Source organism: Zingiber officinale, chromosome 8B (assembly GCF_018446385.1).
Source record: "Zingiber officinale cultivar Zhangliang chromosome 8B, Zo_v1.1, whole genome shotgun sequence".
NCBI lineage: Eukaryota > Viridiplantae > Streptophyta > Magnoliopsida > Zingiberales > Zingiberaceae > Zingiber > Zingiber officinale.
The window spans coordinates 6,945,155-6,967,723 of NC_056001.1; the positions used below are offsets into that span (position 1 = coordinate 6,945,155).

The window sequence follows — 22,569 nt, forward strand, 5'->3', positions numbered from 1 at the left end:
ATCAAAATGGAAAAAAAAAATACTCATGAAATGATGAAAATGACGTATTTCCGCCACTCCTGACCTAGCACCTAAGTTTTTTCTTCATTTATTTTTTTTATACTGAATACTATAATCAAACCTTTAAATCTTAAAATAAAACTCTTTTTTAAACCGATATAAGAGGGTTGGGGACTTGGGGGCACTGCCCACAGACAAGATCAAAGACCCTCTGATTTTAAGGCAACTCAAACAATTAAAGAAAAAACTTTTAATTATTAGGACATATGTCGTCGGTAGCATTTTATAAGAGTTTTTTTTAACAATTTTTAAAGTATCATCTCAATGTCATATAAAAATCTATTTCATTCTACAATAAAAAAAAACTTCCCTATAATTTTTTTTACCTATATTATCAAATTTTTTTATATCATTAATTATTGACCTCACTCATATTATTAATTTTATTATAAAAGAATAGATTCGAAATTTCATTATCACTTTTAAACTTCAAATGTCAAACTTTACATTCGTAATGGTTAAAGTTTTTTTCTTCAATTTTTTGATTTCACAAATTTCTCTATAAACCTTCTATTAGATATGCCTTTATATATCAAAAGTTTGAGATTTATAATTTAAGAGTGATAATTAAATTTCACACATATTTTATTATCTCAAAATTAATAATATGAATTAGACTAGTCATTAATGATGTACAGACAAATTTAATAATGTAGGATAAAAAAATTATAAGGAAGTTTTTTTTATTGTGGAGGGAGAGATGAGTTTTTATATGACATTGAAGTGATATATTAGAGTAACAAAAACTCATATAGAATTTTAAGATTATATTTGATTCAAGTTATCATATATAATTTTGGTTATATGATTATCAAGTAATCATATAATTAAGATTATAGAGAATAAAATATAATATAATGTTATTTAATTCAATTAAATAATATAACAAAAACTTATTTATTTAGAAATATTAATATATAATATAATTTAATATTTTACTGTATTATCCCTGATTACAAAACCAACAATATATATTATTTTTTTCTTTTTGAACTTTACATTTTTACAACTTTACCCTTTTCCCTCTCTCTCAATAATATTTTTAAAAATATAATTTTATTTTTTAAATAAAATATCACATATTTTTTATTTAATTTTTATAATTTAAAATAGAATTTAAATAAAAAAACTCTAATTTTATGAGATTTTTTAATTTTGGATTGCATAACCTTTTTACCTATATATCGAGAATGGATCATTACTCGAGAATCACGGATTACTTAAATGAATCAAAATTTTCATTGATAATTTTAGATGAATTATTTTTAATAGGAAATTTTTAAAAAAGATTTGTGAAATGAAAAAGTTAGAAGAAAAAACTCCAATTATATAGACAAAAGGTTTGTGATTTATAATTTAAAAATGATAGTTAAAATCTAAACTTATTTTTTTTCATCTCACAATTAATAACATGGGTGAGATTAATTATTAATAATGTAAAAAAATGTAATAACATAGGATCTATAAGGTTTTTTTTATTATTACGAAGAAGAGGGATAGACTTTCATATTTTGATTGTGATATTAAGATGACATATTAGATATTATTAAAAAAAATCAAATCGAACTCTAACTAATGGGAGATGCCTTGACTATTTGAGATGCCTCATAAGTCATGACCCACTCGAACAATAAAGCGTGGTGCGTGCTCTGCGGAGGACTGTAGATCACGTCTGACGTGGAGGGACAGGTGGGATTGCGTTGGCGCCGGTCAGATGGCGTTTGCTGAATCTCGTCCGTCGGATCAGGGAAGGCGACATACGTGCTCCGTTCTAAAGCGGATGATGTGAGAGAAAGTGGGATAGGAAACGGGGATAAAGTGAACAAGAGTGAGCCAGATAGAGAGACAAGGCAGAGAGGGGCCGTTTGGAGAAGCATCGGGCCGCTGTTTATGTTGGTGAAGAGGGAGGAAAAGCTTCGATCTTTCTGTCCCTTCGCGTCGCTTCTCGGCGCGTTTCAAATGTCAATGGAATCAGATTGAAGAGCGGAATCGAGAAATCGAGCGAGAATCTTCGTTTCCTGTGGTCGGTGTTGGATTCGAGACAGCGTGTTCGGTACTCTCCTCTCTCAGTTTTCTTGCGTTTTCTCCACCTCTTTTGTCCCAGTTTTGCTGCGTGGAGAGGATGGAGAGACTGAATCTTGACGAATGAGTCTCGGTAGGCGTGTTCGAGGTTTTCTTATTCTTTCTAATATCCATCTGTCTTCTTTTTTATTGTTTCTTTCTTCGGTGGTGGAGTTGATTTTGGTTTGAGCAATCTTGAGGGGAACTTGGTTAGGAGCTCTGCGAATGATCTCTTCGTTTTTTTGTTCTGACCCAGACGTACGGCTACGGAGACAATGATCGAGGTTTAGGTCCGAGTTCGGTGGTTTTTGGTTTGTTTTGTTTTCATCTTCCTGCTTCGTATTTTTTTTGAATGATCCCATAAATGCTGGATCCAAAATTTCTTCCTTTCCTCTTCTTTTTCGGTGCTTTATCTGAGAACCCGATTCCTTTGGGCTCCCAAGATGAAGCTCTCTTTCCCCCCTTTTTTCCCTTCTTGCTTTTAATATCCCCAACTCTCTTGTTGCTTATCTTTGTTTCTTTGTCTTCACCTCCGTTCTGCCTTTCCCTTCCTTCTTGGTCTTATTTCCTAATTTTGGATTTCTCAAATATTACACGTTTTAGGTTTTAGTTTGCTCACTTAATTCGAACTCTGCGAATAATAATCTCAGATAAAAACATTTTCCCTTGGCGCAAAATTAAGAAAAAAAAAAGTAACTTTTGACAGGCAGTATTCTACCTTTATTAACCCCACCAGATCTCTCTCTCTCTCTAATATGACATTCTAGTTTCTTGATGACATATCTATAGCGGATATGATTTAGAAATGATATAAGGATGCTAAAAATCTCTCTGGCTTTGGCTTTGCCTTTGGTTTTCCAGAGTGGCGAGAGGAGACTGCAGTGCAGAAGAGCTAGCCGTCTGATCATGGATGAATCAGAGAAGGACGCAGAGGGATCGCGAGGTTTGATGCGCAGCAGAAGAATGGCTAATCGATCCTCGCCCGCAACGCGACAGCAGCGAATGGGCTCCTCTTCTCCAACCGGTACTTTGTACGCTTTCCCTTCGGAGTTCCCCAGATTGCCCTCGGTCCCTCATCAAATTTACTTTGGGAGGGACCTTGCTGCTATTATTTAAATACTTTAATAACAACAAGGAACGGTTTTGTTTGGTGTTCTGCTTCTCTGTGGGTTAATGGTGTGTGCTTGATTGTTTGCTCTTTTGTCCTCTTCTTTGCTCTTCTCTTCCTTTATTAGTATGATCCGTACCTTTGATGCTCGATTAATTGACGTTTTTTTTTTTTTGTATTTCACAGTTTCTAATGATAACGGCGATTGTAGTTTTGGAGATGGAGTGAATGATAATGTGGCAATGGTTAGGCGGAAGAAGGTTAAGATCAATCCTTCCAGATGGAGATCAAGCAATAAGGATGCTTCTGGCGACGCAGGTGGCAGTGACTCTGAAGCTGAGGATTTTGGTTCATTCCAACCAATGTTTAGTGCAACATGTGCCACTAGTCTTCCTAGTCAAAAGAAAGAACGGATACAGAGAAAGGTTTGATTGTTTTTTTCTTTTCTTTTTGTGCCTGTTTAACTTAGTGTTTGTTTACCTGATGTTTTGCTTCAAAAGGTTGCTGAGGAGAGTGATTCTGTTGATCCTGCACTTGTTCCAAGGAAATTGAGATCAGGTATGAACTAGTTTTTCTTCCTTGAAGAATGTGTAAAATAGTCATCATTATATAAAGTATTTTGAAAATTATTCAGTGCACAACCATATCAAAAATATGATTCCAGAGGGATGAAACAATAGAAAAAGAGGGACAGATACACTCAAAGTTAAGGACCAAAAGAACAAAGAAAAGTTTAGGCCGCACCATCGAAAACAATTTCATTGAGAGATCACCAAGTAACCTAAACATGGATATATTTAGAAGCTATCATAGGTTGATAGTTAATTTGTCCCAGTTCAGGTGAATGCTCATTGCTCAAAGTGACAAGACATGGAGAACCATATACAGCATATTGAATAGCACCCTCGGCAAAGATGGTTGCAGGTTTTGCGTTGACATTGACATTGACAGAGAGTGAACGACGCATCATGGGAGCCCCCTTTGGGAGAGATGCTATTGTGGGAATGCTATCTTGCTGCAGATGATAACAGTAAATTTTGGTTTCACAAAGTTTAATGGGTATACTCTCTTCCTACTCAACATGGACATTCTGCTCCATAGTGTTCCGCCAGAGACCAACTCATTGTGAAATGGTCCAGATCCTTATATAAGTTTTATGGATCCCAAGGTTTACTTGAATGTTTGTTGCTTGATTGCAACCATTTTCTAATTTTGCTGTCTGTCACTTCTAATGCATATCACTGGTTATTATATAAAAATTATTTTAACATCATTTTTGGACAATTTTTTAACGACATTTGATATTCTTTCTTTTTATAATTTTTAGAACATGTCAATTTCTACTAGGTTGCTTTTCCTTTTGTAAAAATGGTACCAAACATTACAAGGTTATATAGCTTGTATCTTTATGCACTAATGCTTTGATTATATCTTGGTGATCTTTTCTGCTTCAGCTATAAATAAACGCAGCAGAGGACCCTTATCTCTTGCAATACCAAATGCAAAGAAGAAACATTGTCAAACTTTTAATAGACTTCCGGGGTTTCCAAGAAACGGAGGAAGGAAATGCAAGCAAAATCAGGTCAGTTGTTGTTTGTGATTTACCTTGGATGATTTTTTTGTTTAAACTTACAACTGGTGGTGTATATCTTATCCTCATTTGCTGTTTTAAGTAGTTGTTCGAAGCATTTACAAAGGATGAAGAGGTTGTTATCGAGGCTTTGTGTGAATTATCCAAAATGCTACCTATAGGTGCACAAACTGCAGATAAGGAAGATAGAAAAGCATTGGACAATCACCAAATTTACTTGGCTAGTTGCTCAGAAGGTGAATTCTTTTATATATACTTTGTTTTTTTTTTCATTTTCAGTTTTTGGAATTTGAAGGGGAGCCTTGGCGCAATGGTAAAGTTGTTGCTTTGTGACCAGCCTCTTGCAAAAAGCAGAGTAAGGCTGCGTACAATGAATCCTTCCCCGGGACCCCGCATGGCGGGAGCTTCGTGCACCGGGCTGTCCTTTTTTTTCAGTTTTTGAAATTTATGCATTTTATCTGATTTAACAGGTTCGAAAGTGGATAAAAATCTTTTGCAACAAGCCCTGGCTGATGAAAGTAAGAATACCTCTTCTTGCTTGGTGAAGCCATTAGAAGATGAAAAAATTGAAGTGCATGCTCCTTCTGAGCAGTCTACGGCAGTTTGCCAGAAAAAAACTGCTGATTCTAATTTGAATAGAACTCCAGAACTAACTTTGATTGAAACTGAACACCCAGAGAATGCTCCTTCCATAACTTGTATGAGTATTTCCAGACGTCCAGGAGTCCTGCATCGTTGCTGTACTGGAAATAGGTTGGTTTTTTCCATCTGAGCTGTGGTCTTTTCAACATTGTTTGGTTAACAACATATTATTATATTCTGTTCACTTTTTTTTCTTCTTCATTTTCATGAAAGAGTGATACAACCAGCTGAGCAAGTTGAGTGTAACAATGAAGGTAATGTAAAGTTGGTGCCTGACATAGGAAATGAATTGATTCCCCAAAACATTATAATATGAATAATTTAAATAGTTTAGTTTTAATTAACCTAATCAATAATGTAATTAATAATTACTTCCTAATGCACTTAGCAGGAACTCCATCACAAATCCAGAAATCAAGCAGTTCTACAGTTTGGTCTCGTCCTCGGAACAATATCACTGGACTTTCTTCCAAAGTAATTGATCTTCCAACTGAGAAGGTAATAATGCATGAAAAATAGAAAGACTATTTATTTATAGATACATCTGTGTGTGAAACTTCCTCCAATCCTTTTAATTAGTCTTCTTGTTCATGTTGCTTGTAACTTTTTGTAGTGTTCTTACTTTGGTCCCACCAAATAATTTTTTTTACTTTCGGATTGTATAAGCCTACAATTGTTTCTAGTAGTAGTTATGTTGTGTTGCTTACAGGTTCCTCTTGGTGCAATCCCAACATGGAAGAAGTGCGCCATTCATGTATTCATCGGACATAATATCAAAAGCTATCAGGATAAAGAGAGACAATGCAGACTTTCCTCAGTGTGTGATGAATCTAAGCAGGGGGAGAGAAAATCATGTGCACTAGCAAACAATGAGAGAGCTGGGTCACAAAGTGGATCGAGTGGAATGGCTTCTGCTGCTATTTCTCTAGTGGAGAGGAATAAGCACGACGGAAGAAATGGAATTTTATGTTATAGTAGACAGATGCAAGCCCAGCAATATTCTGGTTTACTGGATGTCAAGCAAAAACCGGTAATTTCTTGTTGTCATTGTTTTTGATTTCACATGTCCCTAATAGATTTCATCTTTCTTTTCCAGGTCTGTGACTTTCTTTCGTTGTCATCCGGAGGTGATAGTGTCCATACTGCAGACGGAGCGAAGTTTACTGGGCAGCTTCATTCTCCCAATTTGCATACCCATGTTCCTCAACATTCCCTTATGCCTTTTCCTTTCCATAGTTATCCATATGCCCTACCTTATTCAGAAAAGCTACTTCCTGTGGCGACTCAACAGGTAGACAAATAATCATTTTTCTATGAAGACATTTCACATTCCTTTTTCCTCTGTGACTGGATCATTAATCAATAAGCTTTTCATACTCTGTTTGGAATTCCGGTTGAGGCTTCCTGGAACTTAAATTGCTTTTTCTTTTCTTTTTGTGTATACAGGTGCAACTACAGGCACCACATTTTATGGGAAATCAATTCTATAGACCCCAGATGGACAGCACCATCAGCAATATACAGCTTCAACAGCAGTATCAGCTGCAACTGCTATGGCAGGCTCATTATGCTAACTACCGACCCCCTGCAGGTATCGGTGTGCCACCGAATGAGCGGCCACACGACTCTTCTGCTTCTCTTGTCCAAAGTGCTCGGACTTCAATTCTCTCTCCTCCCCTTTCTGTACAGATGCAAGGCGAATCTTATCACCCAACTTTCCTTCGCCAACATCGTCAGCTTATTGCTAATGCTTCCTCATCATCTGCAAATGTAAAGCCTCACAAGAACCGACAATTGGGGACCCTGTTATGAGTGGCTCTCGTGATAGACACTCTCTTGGTGACAAATTTATCCAATAGGATGACATATCCACTTATCTTGTTCTTTCGAGGGCGGCCTAGCTGCGGTTTACAAGCACTCTCGATGACAAATTTATCCACTAGGATGACATTTCCGACACCTCTGTCTGTATACTTGGCGAAGCATATAGGAAGCGAACTCGTCCTGATGATCTGGTTTTCTTTTGCATTGGTTTAGGAAGGAAGAGCCCTGTGTTCAGTGCTTGGCATTCCAATTTAGTTAGATTTGTGTGTTTCGCTGTACTTTGTGACGTGGGCTAGTAATATGGTGCAGTGATGCCCAAGTCTAGTTAAATCAGATATTTGGTAAATATGTTAAAAGTTGTGATATTTGTAGCGACATCGATGGTAATGCAATGATAGTTACAACAGTAAGAATTTTTTGGGATGTATTCAATTAAGAGATTAAATTATTTTTATTTTTTTTTAATGATAGATTTATGCGGAGTTGATAGATTTTTATTGATTTTTATAGAATCTCATATAGTACAAATTTGATGAAGTTTTATAAATTTTTTTGCAAGATTTTTATAAATATTTATAAATTTCATGAAAACTTGTTAATTTAAGAGATGTATTAAATCTTGGAAAAGGTGGTGTCTAAGGGGGTGTATTTAATATTGGGCTTTTAGTTATTTTGAATGACTTTTGTGAATTTTAAAATCTAGGTGTATTCAATCTAGACTTTTATAAACTTTATAGAAATCTGATGGTATCCAAATTAGATTTTTATAGATATATGGAAAAAATTTTCCATTTACTCTATTCATTGGTGTCGTTGAGTAATATTGGGAAAATTTTCTCATTTGTATTTGTTCGAACTCGTGATCTGAACGGATCGCACATACACCCTAGTACATGCTCCTCGACGCTGAGGACATTCTCTAAGAGCGAGAGATTTCGTAATATTTCTTATTGGCTGATTGACTGTCTTGCATTTCTAATAAGTTGTTTAATAGTCGGCATGCCGTATAATTATATAATTAGAAATTAGAATGGAAATGTGGTATTTAAACTTAGACTTTTTAAAACTCTATGAAAATTTTTTGGTATTTAAAGTTTAAATAGATTTCCATAGATTCTTTTAGAAATCCTTGGATATAAATTTTAATTAATAAAAACTCTTCAAAACATTTAGTACAATTTTTAAAATAAAATAAAAAGTCTTCTCATCTTTAAAATTTTTATAGACTTCAAATCGCTTTAATTTTTTACAAATAAGTTCTTTCTTTTTCCGCTCCTCGATTTTGATTATTTATTTGATCTTAAAGGTCTTATCCTTGTTCGACCTCTTGGCGGCGTGCATCAACCTCTCAGCATGCATTTCATGCGAAGCTGAGAGTCTTATGAAATGTCGTTCTCTGATGTTATAACTGCAAAAGAATGGATCGGAACGGCTAGAATGGAACAGCAACCGCTTGCAGCCTTTTCTCCGACGGCGACTCATGGCCGCAGGCTGCAAGCGGAGATTTTTTCTTCGGTTGCTCGTGATGGAAAACAATGAGTGTCATCCGGTGAAACTTGCGGTGCACCAGAAAAGAGGAAAACCAATAGAAAAATTGTTTAAGGCAGTCGGTGATGCTTTTGTCGACTACTTGTGAGTAGGTCAAACTCGAAGTTGATTTAAACGACGGCGTTGTGCGGAAGAGAAACTTGAGACAGTAGATTTTAATATAAAATATATATTAATAAATCAAATAAATTCTAAACTTAATTAATAGCTAATTTAATAAAGTCTAATAAAATTGGACCTAAATAATATTCTATAAAATTTATAAAATTTTAAAAATTCCTAAATAAATTTTATATATTTATATTTATTTATTTTAATAATATTATTACTAATCAAATTTATCAATTTAACATTTTATTAAAAATTTGACTAAATTAAAGGGTTGACCAACATTTGAAGTTAATTTGGATCAAATTTATAAATAAAAATATTAAAATTATTATAAAATTGTTGGATTTAAAATTATATTATTAAAAATTTTTATTTAAGTAAGACGTTATCTTCTCTTTGTTTTTAGCCAAAATAAATAAAAGTATAAAAAGTTGTTTATGGACAAGTATACTATTTATTATTTTATTAAAAAAATAAATTTAATTAGATATTTTAAGTTTTGTTTGAAAATAAATATCGTGCGAGACCATAACCGTCTACGCTTTTCCAAGATTGAATACATCTCCTTAAATCCACAAGTTTCCGTGAAATTTATAAATGTCTGTAAAAATCTTGCAAAAAAGTCTATAGAACTTTATAGAATTCTTTTCATAACTATATGAGATTATATAAAAATCAATAAAAATCTATGAACTCCAAAAAAATCTATCATTTAAAAAAATCAATAAAAGTCATTCAATCTTGAATACAACCGTAAATTAAAGGGTGGATTTCTTAGAGTTCTATAGCTTTTTTTTTCAAACAAAACCTAAAATACCTAATTAAATTTATTTTTTTTAAATAAAATAATAAATAGTATATTTGTCTATAAAAAAACTTTTTATATTTTTATCTTATTTTGGTTAAAAACAAAGAGAGGATAACGTCTCACTTTATAATTAAAAAAAGTTCATAATATAATTTTAAATCTAATAATATTATAATAATTTTAAATATTTTTATTTATAATTTTGATCTAAATTATCATGAAATGTTACCCTTTTATTTGGTCAAACTTTTAATAAAATATTGAATTGATAAATTTGATTAGTAATAAAATTAATAATATTATTATTAATTTGATTAGTAATTATATAAATTTATTTAGGAATTTTTTAAATTTAATAAATTTTATAGAGTATTTTTATGGTGTAATTTCATTAGACTTTATTAAATTATCTATTAATTAAGTTGAGAATTAATTTAATTTATTAATATATATTTTATATTAAAATATAATGTCTCAAGTTTCTCTTCCCTATATCCACATAGTCATAGTCCAAATCGACTTTGACTTTGACCTACTCACAAGTAACCGATAGAAGCATTATCGGTCGTCTCAAATAATTTTTTTGTTTGTTTTCCTCTTTTTCGACGCATCGCAGGCTTCACTGGATGATACTCTTCATTGTTTCTCATCACGAGCAACCGGAGAAAAAATCTCTACCTGTCACCTGCCATTATGAGCCGCAACTGGAGAAAAGGCTGCAAGCGGTTGTCATTCCGTTTCAGCTGTTCTGATCCATTCTTTTGTCATTATAATGTCAGAGAACGCCATTTTAGAGGACTCTCAGCTTCGCATGAAATGAATGCTGAGAGATTGATGTAGGCTACTGAAAGATTGAACAAGGACAAGGACTTTAAGATAAAAAAAAAATAATCAAAATAGAGGAGTAGGAAAAGAAACAACTTATTCGTAAAAAATTAAGGTGATTGGAAATCTATAGAAATATCAAAGACGAGAAGAAGATTTTTTATTTTATTTTTAAAATTGTACTAAGTATTTTGGATAGCTCTTATTAGTTAAAATTTATATCCAAAGAATTCTAAAAGAATCCATCAAAATTTATTGAAACTTTAAATATCAAAAAATTTTCATAGAATTTTAAAAAGTCAAATTTGAATACCACATATTTTTTTAAAATTTTATAAAAATTTAATTATTAGATATCTATAAAATTTATAAAAATCTAAATTAAACACACTTAGATTTTTAAACTTTATTAAAATTATTTAAAATAATTAAAAGTCTAAGACTCCTTTATTTCGGTTTTTATCCTGACAACTATTAGTACAACTCTGCCATTTGGCTGCTGTTATCAGTTCTGTTGCTAACCATTCTTCCGTGGAACAAATTGCGTGTTACACTGGCGATGGGGCGTCTCACTGCGTCCGTGATTCACGCTCACGAAGTAGTCCAGGCGAATACTTTTTCTCCCTGCGCCCTGACAGTCCGCCCCAGGTAAATCATGTGATTAAAAGATAAATGGTAGATGAACCATAAACTGGATTTAACCTCAAATTACAAATCAGGGAGCTATGGACGGCGTAGATGCGGACATCTCATTGAACCAGATGGGGTGGTGTAATTGCATGTTTACAATCTTGGAGAGGATCTCTTCGACCCCGTCCCAACTGCAAAATTGTCTTAATTCTACTCGTTTAAGTCGCCGCCCTGCTAAGACACCTTCTCACAACTGATACCTCCGGGTACCCTCGTTCGCTCCGTCCGCCATGGCCTTTAGGGTTTGGCCGCTTCTTCTACTGGCGCTCCTCCTCGTACTATCGTCGCCGTTCCTCCAAGGTTTGCTTCTTGATGTCCGCGTTCTGCGACCCGTCATGTCCGATTATATATAACTAATGAATTTGCGGAAGCTGTTCTGCCAACTGCGGCTTCTTCTTGATGCAGTTCTTCCATGCGTGCACGGTTATCGAAAAATATTTCAGCATTCTTTAGTCCCTAATTCATTTGTTCTCCTTGATAATTGGATCTTCTAGGCCTTCGTAAAAAGTTGATTTTTATTTATCTACATAGAGGAAGAGGATCGACGTAGATTTAGATACAATAGTATTATAATTACTAAACTGCATGATAAACGACATAATGATGTATATATATTAGTAAGTAGATTAGGATGGTAGCTAGTTAAAGGTGTTTATCATTCTTCAGACGAACGTTAAAAACCACATGCGAGCAATATCTGCTTTACCTTGTGCGACTCATTTTCTCTCTTTCTCAATAAATAGAAATTATAGTACTAATAACTTCTCGGTCAATTTTAGAAATTGTTGTCTTCTCTGCTGCCCAAGGTTAGCCACCAAGCCACAGTGTCTATGTACTTTTTTTAGATATTATTCAGCAGTGGATGATACATTTTATGTTGCGTTTATTTGACAAATTAATCCCCGCTTTTAATAATGACTTACATCTTGCCAGCTTATTGTATTTTTTAGCAACTTTTTGGTTGCTCTTCAAGGCTAAAGCAACTAATAAGAAAGTCATAAAGAGCAACCATTGTTTTGACCACTATCTATTGACTTTAAGTCCCGGTAGTTGTTAGATGCCAATCAGATGAGGATGCTGCCTCAACCAAAGTAGCTGAAGGAAGTGATGGCGATATAGCTGGTGATGATACACAAGTATTCAGTGATGTGGTGCTGGGTCCAGCTTCTGGAGTCCATACTGTTTGTGTATTTCCAAAGAATGCTGCTAGATGTAAGTACAATTTCTACAGAGCAAACCCATCAATTCAAATAGAGCTTTTGTAGCTTTTACAGGAGGCGCATGCACTATTCTTATACAGCTATCTATCCATGCAGTAGTACTAGCAGGAGAAGAAACTGAGCTACTAGTTGGCTTACATAATGAGGGTTAGTGCTTACTTCCTTTTAGTACTAGATTATCTGTTCAATCATGTGGATCTTATATTTTGATTTTTATTTTACATAATTCAGAATAGCTTGTATAAAATTCCACCTCCTGACATTCTCTATGGCACATGCAAGTTTCTGTGACCAACCTTATGCATTGTACTTTCCTTTTAAAGTTAGTTTTACTGACATAACTCAATGAACTAGAAAATTAGAGAATTATTACTTCTTTTCATTTTCTGTAAAATAGTGCTTGTATCTTCTGGATTAGGGAATACTGGAGGCTGAATCTTTGATGATGCTAAGTTGTTTCTTTGCGGTAGAATGATTCTCTTTGCTAGATTCCTAGATATATATATTGAATATTATATTGTTTTTTTTTTTGTAAAACTCTAATCTTTCTTTCCTGACACGTTTTCCCCCTCTGTGATTGTTATTAACTCTTTATACAAACAATTGCCCTATGTTGGTCAGCCATAATTATCTTCACTTACATTTACTTCTCTGACTATTGGCCAGAAAGCTGAATGTTTATAGGGTGTTGTTTGAATGCATTATTGGTGCTGTAATTTTTTTTTAGTTGTTACAATCTTTGTGCTTCCAATGTATCCCTCTATATTAATCCTCATAGGCTCATACTTTGTTTTGGTGCTAGCTTCTTGCTAAGCATGGAGGTTCCATGCATTTTTTTTTCCTGTAGATCGTCTTCTGTTATCTAAATGGATGATATCTTATCATTTCGGCAATCGCAGGCGAATCAATTTTAAATGTGATTGCTGTGCATGCTAGCCTTCATCTTCCATTTGATCACCATATGTTTGTGCAGAATCTAACTCTGCAGGTTGGTATTAGTGTATAGGGCCTGATCTTGTTTGTTATTTTGGTGCTTTCTTTTGGGCAGTTACTTGTAATCCTTTGGTTATTCACTAAATGTTTTACTAACTGCCCTAATTTCTGGCTTTCATATTAACCTTGTATGTACATTTTACTCAAATTCCTCGACAGATTTCTATATCCTGCTATGCTGACCATAAGGGAACATGCTTGGAATAGAAGATGGATCACTATATCTAGACTTTCAAATAGATTGGCTACTTTTTCAATTCGCTATTATTGTTTGTCGGTAGTTAGTATCCATATTTTACTGGAAGATGCTTACAGTATATTGCAATCCATAGTAAAAAAAAAAGATGATTAACCAGGCTGGGTAACGTCGAGCCTGGAATGACCGGCTTGGCCCCATGGAAAATTTCCACTGGCCACTAATGTAATTCGGGAAGCACTTGCGGTGGGCGGCCCAGAAGTCCAGCATCCCTTAGTTGTAAGTCCCATTTGGAGGAAAAATCCAAACCAATACGCCGTAGCTGGGAATATTGCAATCGATAGTAGCGTCTAGATGAAGTTGACAATATTGTATCTGATGATATATCATTCAATTTCCTTTTTTTGTTTTACTTAGTTATTATCATGTTCTATATTTTTGGCTCATTACAATTTGCTTCAGATTTTTCTACTATACATCCCGATCCTAAGCAATTTGAGGTCATGGTGATTTCAAAGTACGTGTCAATTGTGGTATCCATATGTTTATTTTTATGCTAATTCTTACAAGGACTGAAGTATCATAATCAAGATAATTTTTTAATTAGCCAAATCAGATCTGAATCGTGGGAAACTATTTTGAGGCTTGCATAAGTATCTGTTTGCTTACCTTTCTTTGCCCTGGCAGCTCACATGCACAATTAGTAATCTAGATAAATCAATTATTTAACTATTTCTGTGGCTTCTAGATCTTATCGCACAATATGTATGATTAACATGTCAATCATCATAACTCATTTGTGTTGGTTGAATTTAGACCTGTACTTTTGGTGGTTCAAGAAATTATCTGCTTGGTGATGCTATCAACTGCTTTGATGGTTGTGCATGGATATCTAATTGGGTCATTGTGGGTAACTGATGAGTGGGTCCTTTCTATTGTGGATTCTGTTTAGGCAATCATGCTGTTGATTTTTAAAGTTCTCTTTCTCCATTTGATCCATCATTTATTTCTTCAAATATAAATCTTGCTGGTATCCCAATTATGAAATGAAACATGTACATGTCCCTGTGCGTCATTCAATTTTGCACAAATGATATTGAATTTTGCCAGAATTGCTCCTGCAGGAATTTTATAATGCATCAGTGCCAGTTTCAGCTCAAGCTACCTTCCCCTATTTATTCGCTGTCAGCAAGTTTTTGCAGGTGGTGCTGCTCTTATGACTGTAAAATTCTTCATCATAACAAGTTCTTTCAGATGCAATTGCCACTACACCTATATTATTCTTATATAAATGATTGTTTCTCTTAATGTTGTGTGCACACATATGTTGAAAATAAGTATTACTAATTACTAGAAATATGGAGAAAAAAAATGAGGGTGGAAACAGAGGGGAGCTTCTCCCAAATCTTTTGTTATCATCACATGCTCTTAGTCCAAATGGAATTTTTCTTTAGACAGTATCATCAAAGAAATAATAAAAGGAATTTAAGAGGTATGGATACTATTAGTGATATAGACTTGCAAATTGTTTTAGGATCCATATAGTTAACCCCAAGTTAGTTGAAACTAGCACAGTTTGTTGATGTTGTGCCATGCATCTTAGTTTATTTATTGATATTGATAATCGGCATTATTTGTTATTGTTGCAGCCTGGCTCTTTTGATTTAGTTGGTTCGGTAGTCTATGAGATTGAACAACAGGCATATCAGAATATTTTCTATAACGGTACCATAGAAGTAGCTGAGGCCGGTGGTTTTCTAAGTGTTGAGTCAATATTTCTTGTGGCCCTTGGTCTTGCTCTCATTGGACTTCTGGGGTTGTGGGCATATGGTCAAATTCGACAATTCTCAAAGGTACCTTTTAACTAATTTCTTATTTATTGATGGTGTATGCTATTTGGGTGCATCCACACAGCATAGATTCGTCTAGTGTATTATTCTAGATGCAGGATTATGTTATCTTTCAGTCTTTTCTTCCTGGAGTGTTTGTTTGAGGCTGTTGCAAAGATTCCTCTACATTTTCCTTCCTATTCTCAATTACTAGAAAAAGGGTGGATTAAATTTAGTCACCAAGAATTTTGTCTTACCTTTTAATTTTTATGGTTGTTACTAAGAGTTTGAACTCTTAATCATATAAACTTGAACAATCACTTCCTATAGTTTAACTTTCTATGTTAGTGGCTAGAGGTGTCAAAAAGGTCTTCTGCTAGTAGCTTGATCGAGCATGCCTCAGGCCTTGGTTGTAGCTAGAGGTGTCAAAAGAGTTACATCATCCATAGCCTAACTTGGTAGTTGGTACAGCATGAACTGTGCTAGGCATGGCCGTTTAGGGTATTACTTTATTGATTTTGTTTAAAAAAAATGAAAACCAAATTGAAATTTGTCAATTAAAAAATAAATACAAATTAACCCGTGACCAATAAACAACTATCCTATTAATATAAATAATAAAAATTATTATAATTTTATGCTTATATAGATCAGGAAACATTAAAGGACAATGATGATAAAAACTTACAATAATTGACATTAATTTGTCTATAACACACATATTTAAAATCTTAATGGTTTAGTTCAGTTTTAATGATTTATACAAGTCAACAAAGTCAAACTAAAAGTGATGGTTTTAGCTAATTTTCAAACTAGACCGAACCTTTTTTTTGGTTTGGGTTGACTTGGTTTGAAGGGGAGCCTTGGCGCATCAGAAGTTGCTGCCATGGGTTTGAGTTTTAGAAACAATCTTTTGCAAAGCAAGGTTAAACTTTATACAATATACCCTTTTCTGTGACCCTGCATTAGCAGAACTTTGTGCACCAGGCTGTCCTTTGTTTTTTGGTTGGCTTGGTTTAATCAATTTTGGGTTATAGATTCCCACGGAGCTTGGCACTGGATTGAGCCTGTCAAAACTTACAAGCTTAGTCTGGCTAATATTTTTTTTTAATATTTGATAAACTTACCATGGTTTAATAATCATTCTTACTTTTTTGAATCAGTTAGATTTTTTTTATCAAATTCAAATACCGTTAACAATTTTAAATATTAAAATAAGAAACAGGCTCAGTGGGTCTGGGCAGACTTAAGGTCCCAGACTCATGCTAGGTCGGCCCCTTGGGTAATTTGGGCCATTTCGAGTTCGTCATGGTCTGCAATGGGCTGGGCTGTGCAGGTCTAGGAGCTTATAAGTTGTTTTAGGAGCTTATAAGTTGTTAGATCTTATTTTTAAAATAAGTTGTTAAAGTGTTTGGGTGAACTTATTACAATCAACTTAAAGGTATTGATGTGTTTGGTATTATAAGATCTTTTTATTAATAAAATTACCAAAAATGATATAATACTATTAATAGAGGATTTTGAGATTTTTATTAATAGAGGGTTTTGGACGAATTTTTTCACCGGGGGAGAGAAAATTGGAAAGAGGCATTGGCCGAGAAGATGACACAGCGTTGGAAGAAAAGTCGGCGGAGATAAAAAAATATTAGACTTATAAAAATTTATGGAGGATAAAGTGAGGATTTATGAAATTATATAAGGATATTTTAGAGAAAAAAATTATTAAAATAAGATCTTTTCTAAAAAAGTAGGGTCTTCCATACTTTTTTAAAAACAGTTTATAAGCTCCAAAATAACTTATTTTGACAGCTTATAAGCTGTTCGAACAAATTTTTACCAAACAAATTTGAAGAGCTTATAAGATCCAAAACAGCTTATAAGTTGTTTTAGAGAGCTTATAAGCTCAGCCAAACACCCTCTAAGTCATTTTTATTTTTGGAAATTGTCTAGTGTTGAGCACATGCTGCTGCATATTATTAGTTTGCCCCCTTTTTTTTTAAAATAGTTTGCAAACTGTGCTCCTTTAGAGCTTCTTCCTCATTTCCTCTTTGTACGATTGTTTTCCTTGAGGCTCTCATTCTCAATTCCTGTGTTTTTCCTCCCCAGAAAACGGAAAGATCTCAGAAAGTAGAAGTTGGTACTAAAACCACAGACGCTGATATGGACGAGTGGTTACAGGTACTGTATTGTAAGAAAGTTGGCTAACTGCATTTGTATTTCTCTCGAGCTTTATTTTAGGTTTCATTGGTCAAGATTTAAGAGGGGGAGAGTTTTTTCTGGATGATCAAGAAGATGCTTTTTTGGTAGTTAGATATCAAGAGCATTCCTTGTTCGTTTACTAATTTTAAAAGAGCTATACTGATATACTAAAAAGGCAATTGAAAATTGAAGGTAAAAATCTACTCTAAATTGAATCAAATTGTAGTTAGAAGTTAGTTAGAAATATTGAGAAGCTAAGCTTTAAGTATGAGGTTCATCCAAGTTGGAACTAAAAGAACTAGTTCGCTTCCTTTTTAAAAAAATAGAAATGGGACTCTAAATTGATCTAACTTATATTTTTGATCTCTGGTACTCCAAATTTCTTCCTTTTGAAATTTGAGTTGATTTCGAGTCTCTATTATATATTCTTTGGAAAAATTGTTTTGTTTGAAGTTAGGGGGGGAAAACACTTAGGTGCCTCTTGGTGAACATGGTTAAGAAGAAAATATACTCAAGTGGACTTCACCTCATTTCATTCATCTCCTAATGCTGACGTGCATTTCGTTTCTCAGGGAACTGCTTATGCTCGATCATTGTCGAGCAAGCCACAGAAAAAGACGTAAACTGCAGTGTCCAAATGGTTCAGTACACATGTTGTTCAAGCTCAAATAATGGTAGAATGAGGCGGTTCCAGAAAGTTTTCAATAGTAGTTTATCAGCCGGTTCTCTCTTTTATTTCAGATACTAAGTTTAAATCTTCGGTTTCGAAAAACTGTTTAATTTAGAAACCCGAATTTTGTTGTGACGGCTAGATAGACTTTTTGGTTCTGAATTAACTGCATGAGGGTTTTCTTCAAGATCTGTGGCGACTCTTGTCATCTTCCCGTTCTTGCCCAATTCGATGATATCTCCTGCGGCTGTATATTTATCGCACGAGGGTTCACCATGTGGTTGTTGATAAATTTTCCCATAGATTGGTTCATGTGAAAATTATGCCCCTGATTAAAAATCCCATGTTATCAAAAGACGTACTCTCGTGAGTTTTCAAGTATATAATTACATCTGATATTTTAAGTATAAAAAATTTAAAAAATAATATAATTTTTTTAAAATTTAATACATTAAATTAGAATTTAGTATATTTTTTATTAAATCGAGCATAATTAAAATATATTAGATTTTTTTTAAATGACGTTGAATTTAAGAGTAATTATATTAAGTAGAAAAAAAATTATGTTCAATTTAATAAAAAATATATTCGATTTTAATTTAAAATGTTAAATTTAATAGAAATTATATTCATTTTTACATTATTTGTATCTAAAAAAATATAAGGAATAATTTTAATAGAAAATATAATAATATGAAATATCGATTTTAAGAGGAATTATACTCATTTTAGTATATTTTCTATTAAACTGAGTATGATTTTTTTTCCATCTCAATTGAATGAAAAATATATTAAATTTTCTTTAAATGATACTCAATTGAATAAAAAATATATTATATTTTCTTTAAATGGTGTTAAATTTAGAATGAATTATATTAAAATAAAAAAAATCATGTTGAATTTAATAGAAAATATACTCAATTTTAATATAAAATATTGACTTTAAAAAAAATTATATTCATTTTTAAATTTTTCTATACTTTATCGATAAAATAATGGATTTTGCATTACATTCTTCAGGGCACCTTTTAAAGTCTATTCTTTTTTATGCTTATCCTCCGCCCCCACCGGTCACGTGAGAATCATGTGCGTGCGCGAATCTCGCGTTAAAGCTAGAAGCATCCTATGGTTCCATCACCGCCACCTTTTAACCCTGCGGTGGAGTTAGGCTAACTCCTCTCGTCCTCTCAAACCCTACACTGTCCATGATTTCGACACGCGTTTCTTTTGACGGACTGGATCTTTTCAAAAGAATATCTCCTTCCGGTCGTCGCCCTCGCCGTTTCTTTATAAAAGACGAGCCCTAATGATCCGCAAAAAATCAAAGCCTTGGCATCTGCTTTCCCGAGACGACGATGGCGAATCCTCGCGTTTTCTTCGACATGTCCGTCGGCGGCGCTCCGGTGGGGAAGATCGTGATGGAGCTGTATGCGGACGTGGTGCCGAGGACGGCGGAGAATTTCCGCGCGCTGTGCACCGGTGAGAAAGGGACGGGGCGCGCTGGGAAGCCGCTCCACTTCAAGGGTTCGAGCTTCCACCGGGTGATCCCAGGATTTATGTGCCAGGGCGGCGACTTCACTCGCGGCAACGGCACCGGCGGTGAATCCATCTACGGTGAGAAGTTCGCTGATGAGAACTTCGTGAAGAAGCATACTGGCCCCGGTGTGCTCTCCATGGCGAACGCCGGGAAGAATACCAACGGTTCGCAGTTCTTCATCTGCACCGAGAAGACGGCGTGGCTCGACGGCAAGCATGTAGTCTTCGGTCGCATCGTGGAGGGGATGGACGTGGTCAAGGCGATCGAGGCAGTCGGATCCCAGAGCGGCGCCACCAAGAAGCCCGTTGTCATTTCCGACTGCGGCCAGATTTCTTAGATGAACATCGTCGTCGTCGTCATCACCCCCTCTTCTCTCTACCGCAACTAGTAGTAACGTTCGATTTCGTTTTCGTCGTGCTGGTAATGATCCGTAATAAGGTATGGATCACGGCGGTGGCCGGCGATCTCATCCATTTCCGGATCTGTTTTCTTCCGTGTGTCTTCTTCTGTTCCGTGTTTGTTGAATTTTAGAATATCCGTGTGATCCATTGATGATGGGAAAAAACAATCAACTGATAAATTTGCCTTCGTTTGATCTGTGCGTTTCAAGATGTTTGATCGATCGATGGAACCATCTACGATTTGCTAAAAGTAGTAGTATATTTTCTACTTCGAAGCGAAATAGGATGCGTTTACTCGAAAGGGGGCGTGGGCGGTTGAATGGACCTCTTGTCAGAATCTGAGCTCCGTTAGATATTTGTTCTATTGTCTTTTTTATTTGTTTATTTTGCATCCATTTATTTTGGGGTATTTTACAATCATCTTCTGTATATCTTTTATTTGGGGTATTTTGCATCCAGTGCTATCCCGTATTTTTATTTGTTTTCTTCAAACGTTGTAAAGTGATAGCCAAAACTGATTAAGTAAAGCAAGAAGAAGCCACAAGAACAAGTTGCCTTGACCGGCTGTCGTGGGGCCCAATGTCCAGACCATCTGTGCCTGATTGGTCACAACCAAACCGCGTTCGCTGTACATTGCTTAACGTCAAATCCACAAACCCAACAAATCAATATGAGAGGTGCTTTTCGCACCCCTCTGACACGCTCCCTCCCGGTTTCATTTTCAATTTTCCATTTATACCCTTACAAGCTGACTTTTGTTCCTTTTTTTTAGTTTTGTTATTTTTTTTATTGATTTTGTTTTATCAATTTTTTTTAAAGATTGGAAGGGGATTTAATAATAATAATAATAATAATAATAATAGTGTTTTGATATAGGTTAAGGGTTAGAAAATGGGTAATTTAATAAAGGTATTTTTCCCACCCTTTTTACATATTCTTTTTTTCGACTCTGTCTCAAATTTTAATTTTATTTACGTTTATATCTTTTTATTTGTTTAGTTTTATTTTTTAATCAGTTTTTTTATTATTTATTAGAGTATCCACAATAAAGTGTTAAATGAGTGTTATAACACCCATTTAACATTCCCTTTCCATATAATGACCACTCACAATAGAAAGGAGAGAGAGTGTTCAAAGATTTGAACAATTTTTAACACTCTTTCTCTTAATTTTTTAATATTTTTTTCTTTTTTAAATTATAAAATTTTAATATTATTTAAAAAATCAATAAAATGGATGAATAAGTGGATAGTGGGACTCATATTAATGTTAAAAGGGTTGTGAGTAAAAGATATGTTGTTATAATGAATATGTGGCAGTGTACCCCATATCTTTTGATGAGGTGGTGGATGTTATAACGTATTAGCGTTGCGGATGCTCTTATGAGTTTTATTTTTTAAATAATTTTTTTAATTATATGTTTGTAATCTACGTAAATTTTAAGATTTATTATTTGTAAAAATTCAAAATAATATATATATATATATATATATATTTTGAAACTAATAAAAATATTAATACTTAATAGTAAATACATTTCTAGCTTATAAATAAATATTTTTTTAAAATAAAAAATATAATCCTAATTAGTCTCATTAACTACTCTGGGTAATTGGCTCAGTCCCATGAAAATTTTCTACCGGCTACCAGGATAAATCAAGAAGCGCACGCGACAGCTAGTCCAGAAACCAACATCTTTTGGTTGTGCCTCTCATTTGGAAGAATTTTTTTTACAAATACGTCGTAGTTGGGAATTGAACTGCGGGTGCCTGTGTAATAATCTGGATATCCTACCATAATATCATAACCCCGGGGACGGAGCCAGATCAACTAGTCCATAAAAAAGTGGACCAGGGGATGGACCATTTTTAAGGTTCACTGTCCCCTTTAAGTTATAATTTAGGTCGGAGCGGACGGCTGAAGGCCGTTTGAAAGTCGTCGAAGGTGGGCAAGTGGCCAGGCTGTTGGGCGTCGAGCGGGGGGCGACTTTCGGAGGACTTTCGACCGCCCGTTCCGACCCAAACTATAACCTAGATGGGATGGTGAATTCAAAAAAGTATTGCAATTAATTGCGGCCAGGTCGCGGTCAAGATCTGATTACAATTAAGGGTGAGCTATATCCTGGTCTATTTTTTATGGACTAGAAGATCTGCTCCTTCTAGGGACATGTAATAATGCACACAAAAATATATAAAATTAAAAAATTTAATCAATATTACCTTTAAATTTTACTTCGACGTATTTGAAGGTGTACTT

The 22,569-nt window shown here is 34.4% G+C and overlaps 3 protein-coding genes across 8 annotated transcripts; all 3 read left to right on the forward strand.

Moving 5' to 3' along the window:
- The first annotated feature begins 1,862 nt into the window (after nt 1-1,862).
- On the forward strand, nt 1,863-7,492 carry LOC122014912. Of its 6 annotated transcripts, XM_042571429.1 has the most exons (13): nt 1,863-2,113; nt 2,983-3,145; nt 3,416-3,654; nt 3,730-3,787; nt 4,684-4,811; nt 4,906-5,056; nt 5,291-5,573; nt 5,676-5,716; nt 5,854-5,960; nt 6,172-6,492; nt 6,559-6,753; nt 6,909-7,053; nt 7,152-7,492. In XM_042571429.1, the coding sequence occupies exons 2-13, from the start codon at nt 3,028-3,030 to the stop codon at nt 7,208-7,210; spliced, it is 1,845 nt and encodes a 614-aa protein (XP_042427363.1). In that variant the 5' UTR covers nt 1,863-2,113; nt 2,983-3,027; the 3' UTR covers nt 7,211-7,492. The 6 variants fall into 6 exon arrangements, with proteins under 6 accessions (XP_042427363.1, XP_042427365.1, XP_042427360.1 ...); XM_042571431.1 differs by having other exon boundaries at nt 1,863-2,215; nt 2,983-3,152; nt 6,909-7,492; XM_042571426.1 differs by having other exon boundaries at nt 1,863-2,215; nt 6,909-7,492.
- A 3,938-nt stretch (nt 7,493-11,430) lies between these two features.
- LOC122014917 (translocon-associated protein subunit alpha-like) lies at nt 11,431-18,562 on the forward strand. Its single transcript, XM_042571437.1, has 8 exons — nt 11,431-11,568; nt 12,319-12,480; nt 12,585-12,635; nt 13,388-13,476; nt 14,802-14,879; nt 15,327-15,530; nt 17,613-17,684; nt 18,278-18,562. Exons 1-8 carry the CDS (start codon nt 11,499-11,501, stop codon nt 18,326-18,328), a joined length of 777 nt encoding a protein of 258 aa, XP_042427371.1. The 5' UTR covers nt 11,431-11,498; the 3' UTR covers nt 18,329-18,562.
- A 1,119-nt stretch (nt 18,563-19,681) lies between these two features.
- LOC122014919 (peptidyl-prolyl cis-trans isomerase-like) lies at nt 19,682-20,505 on the forward strand. Its single transcript, XM_042571439.1, has one exon. The coding sequence runs from the start codon at nt 19,731-19,733 to the stop codon at nt 20,247-20,249; it is 519 nt and encodes a 172-aa protein (XP_042427373.1). The 5' UTR covers nt 19,682-19,730; the 3' UTR covers nt 20,250-20,505.
- The last annotated feature ends 2,064 nt before the right edge of the window (nt 20,506-22,569 follow it).

What these genes read in the sequence shown, in the direction of transcription:
- LOC122014917 (XM_042571437.1), top strand. Translation starts at nt 11,499, where the DNA reads ATGGCCTTTAGGGTTTGGCCGCTTCTTCTACTGGCGCTCCTCCTCGTA. An exon ending in AGTTGGCTTACATAATGAGG is followed by an intron (nt 12,636 to 13,387) that starts GTTAGTGCTTAC and finishes CGGCAATCGCAG; the next exon opens with GCGAATCAATTTTAAATGTG. An exon ending in TGCAGAATCTAACTCTGCAG is followed by an intron (nt 13,477 to 14,801) that starts GTTGGTATTAGT and finishes TTGCTCCTGCAG; the next exon opens with GAATTTTATAATGCATCAGT.
- LOC122014919 (XM_042571439.1), top strand. Translation starts at nt 19,731, where the DNA reads ATGGCGAATCCTCGCGTTTTCTTCGACATGTCCGTCGGCGGCGCTCCG.
- LOC122014912 (XM_042571426.1), top strand. Translation starts at nt 3,028, where the DNA reads ATGGATGAATCAGAGAAGGACGCAGAGGGATCGCGAGGTTTGATGCGC. An exon ending in AGTTGAGTGTAACAATGAAG is followed by an intron (nt 5,717 to 5,853) that starts GTAATGTAAAGT and finishes TGCACTTAGCAG; the next exon opens with GAACTCCATCACAAATCCAG. An exon ending in TGGATGTCAAGCAAAAACCG is followed by an intron (nt 6,493 to 6,558) that starts GTAATTTCTTGT and finishes TTTCTTTTCCAG; the next exon opens with GTCTGTGACTTTCTTTCGTT.